General features: G+C 38.9%; 1 protein-coding gene across 10 annotated transcripts in view; it reads left to right on the forward strand.

The window, feature by feature from the left end:
* LOC116700308 (unconventional myosin-XVIIIa) overlaps nucleotides 1–6,009 on the forward strand; it is a 65,179-nt gene that overhangs the window by 46,735 nt on the left and 12,435 nt on the right. For all 10 annotated transcript variants that reach the window (XM_032533390.1, XM_032533391.1, XM_032533395.1 and 7 more), the window contains 4 exons: nucleotides 80–193; nucleotides 1,091–1,207; nucleotides 1,710–1,793; nucleotides 5,570–5,707. In XM_032533390.1, the coding sequence (XP_032389281.1) occupies nucleotides 80–193; nucleotides 1,091–1,207; nucleotides 1,710–1,793; nucleotides 5,570–5,707 (453 nt within the window). The remainder of the gene's footprint in view (nucleotides 1–79; nucleotides 194–1,090; nucleotides 1,208–1,709; nucleotides 1,794–5,569; nucleotides 5,708–6,009) is intronic.

Raw genomic sequence — 6,009 nt, forward strand, 5'->3', positions numbered from 1 at the left:
TATCTATCATATTATCCAGGGTTGATATTTGTAACTCACTTCCTCCCCGTTACCTTTTCCTTCCTCCTGTTTCTCCCAGCTGGAGGAGTCAGAGTTCAGTTCCGCGACAGCAGTGAAGGCTCGAAAGGGCATGGAGATTGAAATAGAGGACTTGCATATCCAAATGGAGGATGTGGTCAAAGCTAAGATGTCGGTGAGTCTTGACATCCGTCCGCTATGCGTCCTGAGTGTGTAATTGTGTCCCAATCAATTAATTGAGTAGGCTTGAATGCCAATCAGTTCTGCATATGTTTTGAACACAATATGTTTTTTGTTTGTTCTAAATAATAATTATCATCTGTGAAATAATGAAATATACCTAGCCTTTTTTCATCTCACAATCCAGAAAAAAACTTTTTTAATGAAAGAAAAGATAGTTTATGTACATTTTTCTTTACCCTTTTTTCGATGAACTAATGAAACTCTATCAAACTTTCACTCTTAACAATGCAGCAGGGCTCATACATTAACATGCATGCATCATCAAGCCATAGTGGGATATTAAAATAATATATGCCCTTTGGCATTTATCTGATTTCAACATTTTACTCTATTGGATAAATGAGCTTTGTGAATGTTTTTTTTCTCTCTCTCTCCATCTGCTCATTAATGGCTGTCTCATGAGAGTACCGCCTACATGTCAGAATCGTAGACTGAGGATGTTGGCGTCTCTGGGGATGAGAGTGCTCTGTGCCTGCACTTTGCTTGTTAATTGCTGCATTTATGGCAAGGGAAGGTCTTGTAAATGTGTCAGATTAGAGAATGCAAATTAAGGGCCCGAGTCTCCCCCCTGAACACAGAGGATGAACTCTAAATAGGACATCACCAGTATGCTGCTCTTTTCCCTGCCTAAATGAGCCAATTGATTAGCTCCAATAGGTCTCATCCTCCAGCCAGAATCCCTGTGCAGATTGTGTTTCATTGCCATCAGATGAGATTCCAGGACAACTTCGGCTTGGCCAGTTAATGACCGTTTATCATATTCAATAGCTCATGAATAAATCCTTTCTATACTAAAATGTGTGTGTTTCCTCCTCATTTTGTCCTTCAGTTGGAAGAGCAGGTCAGCCGTCTCCAGAGGGAGAAGAATGACTTGCAGTCTCGTATGGAGGAGGATCAGGAGGACATGAACGAGCTGATGAAGAAGCACAAAGCTGCAGTTGCCCAGGTAACCCAACATGCACCTTGTTGATCCGTTTGGAAGCCTTAAAAATACGATGTACTGTACGAATTCCTCAGGAATCCATGCTCGGACCAAGATCAGACAAAAATAGTGGAATTCCTGTCCTTATTTATCTTTGTTTAATTGCATTTAGTTCGAGAAGTTGTCTTTAACACAGACATTAACATTCAGTTCTTTGCTGCATGTTAAAGCAGAGTGGCTTTGAGGTTTGGAGGACATATTCTCCTCTAAACACAGTGTGTGCTCTGCAATCAGGGAGATGCAATCTGTTCTACAGCAGATCAAATGACAAATGATTTGGCAAGACATATTATGATCATTACTGTAAAAGTAAGCTTTTTGACAGGTAATTGAAGCATACAACACCACACCCTCTTCTCTTTCACACACATAAACAAACCCCATTTCTTTGACTATGGATCGTGTGTGTGTGTGTGTGTGTGTGTGTGTGTGTGTGCGTGTGTGCGTGTGTGTGTGCGCGCACTAGTCTGCCAGGGACCTGAGCCACATCAGTGACCTGCAGGCCCAGCTTGAAGAGGCCACAAAGGAGAAGCAGGAGATCCAAGAAAAGGTACAAGGAAGTATTCAACAGCACTATAGCTGCCTGCCAGGAAGCTGCCCGCTGCCTCAGCACTTCTCTCTGATTAGACCTCAGCTTTTCACTGAGTTTCTCTGATTATTGTGACCAAAAAACGCTCAGTTTCTGTGGCAGCTTTCGTCTCAAAAACTGAAACGCAATTTGCATTTAAATAGCAAGAACCAGTGAGGATTTAGAGTAAGGACAGAAATTGATCTCATTAATCATATTTGAAAGAAGGGTCATGTACATAAACTATAAGCTTGTCTCCTATGGTTTAACCAATTAGTTCAAATGAAAGCACTAATTCTTCAACTTGGTGCAGCTGTTTCTGTCTTAGTGATTTATCTCATTTATGGTCTTGTTTGTCATTGAAAAGCTAATGCATCCCTTTCATTTTTAAATATCAGAAAAAAACTTGTCAGGAAAGTGAAAAAGTTGGCAGTGGAAAAGAAATGTGTAAACAGTGTCAAATAGTACATTTTGTTTGTTTGTAAGATGACTTAACTATTGATGATATGATAAAATGAGAAAGTTGGACATGAAATCAAAACCTTGTTACCGAAGGCTGATAGAATAGAAAATTACGTGTGGATGCCATTTTACTTTGAAACTAAAAAGCCCTCACATCAGATGCCCACAACAGAGTCATATTTGAAATGTCAAACCTCTTCTCTATGGGATTTTTGTATTTTCCTGTTGCCTTGCACACTCACGCTCACCCATCACACTTTTATGTAGAGACAAGTGGCCCTGAGACATTCTTTTGCCTTTTGTGTTATTCCAAGTACAGTACAGTGATTTACTTACATGAACATGTATTACACACTTAACTATTTATGAATGTGCCTTTTGTCCATATGGAGACTTTGCTATGTTAATGCAGAATTTGTAGAAAGTCCATCTCTTATGTTTTCAAAACAAAACTTCCTGCACTTTAGCTCTGGCATGAGTAATAGTTAAAGCTATGTGTTTTTCAAATAATAACAATTAGAAACAAGGTGAGGACTGAATGTTGTTTTGGTTGTGTTTCGTTGGACAAAGAATTAATATCAGAAATGTTAGACAGCATTTTGCAGGTTTACCAGGCCATACATTGTCCCTAAATTGCCCCTAAAAATATCTCCAACTAATGGTTAAATTGCAATGACACGTACATTCATGTAACTGTAACAATGTCTCCCTTAAATGTCCCATAGTATGCACATTTTCAGATTCATACTTGTATTTTGGGTTTCTACTAGAATAGATTTACACGCTTTAATGTTAAAAACACATTATTTTTCTTGTACTGTAATTCTAAATATAACTGTATTCCCGTCTTAAAACGCTCAGTCTTTTTAAGGCCCCCTCCCAAAAAAGCCCAGTCTGCTCTGATTGGTCAGCATTTCCATGTCTTCCGCATCACTCTACACTACACTCTCGTAGGTTCCGCACCATCATAGCAGCCAGGAAATGACTGTAACGGCACTTTAGTAGCACCTTCCACTATAGATAGTATCATAACATCACAACCATATTGAAGTCCTGATTTTTTTTATTTGATTTGATTTATTTTGGATTCAACAGAAAACATAATCCAAAAAATAACATGTTAAAGTGTGAACAATTATTTCCAACATGGTCCTATTGCAGGACAAAGACAACAACATTTAACACAAATCATCCAAGGTTGAATAGCATTGTCAAACCAGAAAATCATAGCTCACATAAAATAATCAGTCTACTGTAATTAAAAAGATTGGCTACTCTATTTAATAAAAATGCCTTAAGCTAATGTCTAACCCCCCCCCCGGTATTTACAATTTTGAGGGAAAGTCCATTTCCAGCTGCTTTGTTGACTCTGGCCACTTTACAACAACAGACAGTGGGCCTAGTATTGGGAGGATGCTGTGTATGAACCATTTTTATATGACAGTGTAAATATTTGGGAGCAGAGCCATTTATGACATTATACATATTATTCAACTTTAACTGCCCCACTCTAACATGTACTGACAGTAGTCCTACCCTTTTAAAAGCATCTCACCAATATGAGTCTGTGGGGGTGGGGTGGGGGGGGGTAGTAGTGGATAACATTATTTTGCATCTCTTGCAGTCTGTTTTTTTAAATTTAAGTGATAATCCACAGTACCAGGCAGAACATGCATAAACAAAATGACATTGAATCAGTATGACCGCTGAGTATTTAAAGGTGCAGTTTCTAAATATCGACTGTATGCATATCACTGTGGATTGAGGGTTTTAATACTACACCTAGACCTGCTTTATAATAAAAAAAACATGGAAATCTTTTTACAATATAGGAACTTTAATTTTTATTCCTGCACACAAATAGTGTACGTATAATAATCCATTCTGCCTCAGTTGTCCTGTTGAGTGCTAATTTGCAAATGTTAACATGCTTACACACTAAACTAAGATGGCTAAATTGAAGTAGCCTACATAAAAACTTCTAAACGTCAGCAATTTAATTGCGAGCATGTTAGCATATTGTACAACTGGCTTACAGCTCACTTACGAACAGCTTTGTATGTGAATTATATGAATCATAAAGCTGGATCTACTGTACAGCATCCTTATCTAAATCAGACTGTTGTTGTTTAGTTGCTGTATATGCTGTGCTTAAGTCATCAGCTAAATGATTGAGCCTCGGCATCAATGACGATTATGAGGTAAAAAGGTTAATGCACCTGATTCAGGCCTATATTGATGATAGCACTTTTATAATAATAGTGCTTTTATAATAATGGTTTTTTTTTTCAGACGGAGCACTATTTGTTCAGAGGATAACCTCTAACATGTCATGCGTGTCATGTTTTAATGCATACCTGTTGTCTTTGTTGATGCGTTTGTTTGCACAATGGATTTCCTCTATGCTCTTAAAGCTGGATTTACCAAGTATATGGCAGTCTAGTGCTTAGCTTGCATGCACATTACACACTCTGGACTTTCAGAGGGTGTCTTCTTTTAAGTCTTGATATATAGTAGACTAAACAAATGAAATCTGCCTTCAACAGAATGTTTCAAACATAATTTCACTAAAGGACAGAATTGAGCTCTTGCCACCCCCTAACAGCAGACCTTGTTTCTATTAGATTAAGCTGTATGCGTGCCAAAGCTTTGGTCCACTCAGTTATATGCACCCATCAGAAATGTTTTGGCTACACTAGAGACACATAGCAGGCTGCAAGGCATTGTTAAAACCTGCCAGAAAAGGCAGCGATAGCCATCTAAAAGCATCTGACCTTGAAGTTGTTATCTCATCCCCAGTAGGCGGGAAATCTAGCTTCTTTAGTAATATCAAAGGAGAGCTCCAAATCCTCCTTGTCTCAGTCCCCCATTAGGTTCCATACAGCCTTTCGGGCCGGTTTTGTTGTGACATGTCTTTCTTCTTTTTATCAGTCATGAGAAAACGATTCTGATAGAACGTGCTTTGCATGAAGCTGTGCCCTTTCCCAAAGCCTGTGAAATTACTGTGACTCAGTGTTACTGAAATGCGGTCTTATCTAGAGCTCATTATTAGGGCTGGATGCACAATATTTACATGTACCAAGATGGATTAAGTTTACACAAAAAAGGGTGAAAAAGTGAACATTCATTTACATTTAATACATACACATAAACATCAGCACAATTTCCTAGTTCTTTCTATTGAAGAGGAAGTGGAAAAGCAGAGGTCAAGAAGGAGGTGTGAAGTCGGCGCTTGCTCCTCAGACAGTTGTGTGTGTTTACATGTATGTTTGTATGTGTTTGTGTCCCTCCTCCAGCTTCATTCTCTGCAGAGCCAGCTAGAGTTCCAAGAACAGTCCATGGTGGAAAAGTCTCTCGTGTGCCGTCAGGAGGCCAAGATCCGTGAGCTGGAGACCAAGCTGGAGTATGAGAGGACACAGATCAAACGCTTGGAGGTGAGATAATCCTCTTTGTCTTTGTAAGTGTAAAAGATATGCTTAGTAAACATTACATTTTCTACATATCAAGATGTAGAAATTATATAAAATGAGGGTATGAAGCCCCTTGCATAGCTCCAGATCTTTGAGTTGTTGGTTAAGAAAAGCATCCACCATGGGACGTTTTGACATGCTTTAAAGGTCCCATGGCATGAAAATGTCCCTTTATGAGGTTTTTAAACATTAATATGCGTTCCCCCAGCCTGCCTACGGTCACCCAATGCTAGATAGGTGATAGGTGTAAACCGAGCCCTGGGTAT

This window comes from Etheostoma spectabile, chromosome 13, assembly GCF_008692095.1.
Source record: "Etheostoma spectabile isolate EspeVRDwgs_2016 chromosome 13, UIUC_Espe_1.0, whole genome shotgun sequence".
Lineage (NCBI taxonomy): Eukaryota > Metazoa > Chordata > Actinopteri > Perciformes > Percidae > Etheostoma > Etheostoma spectabile.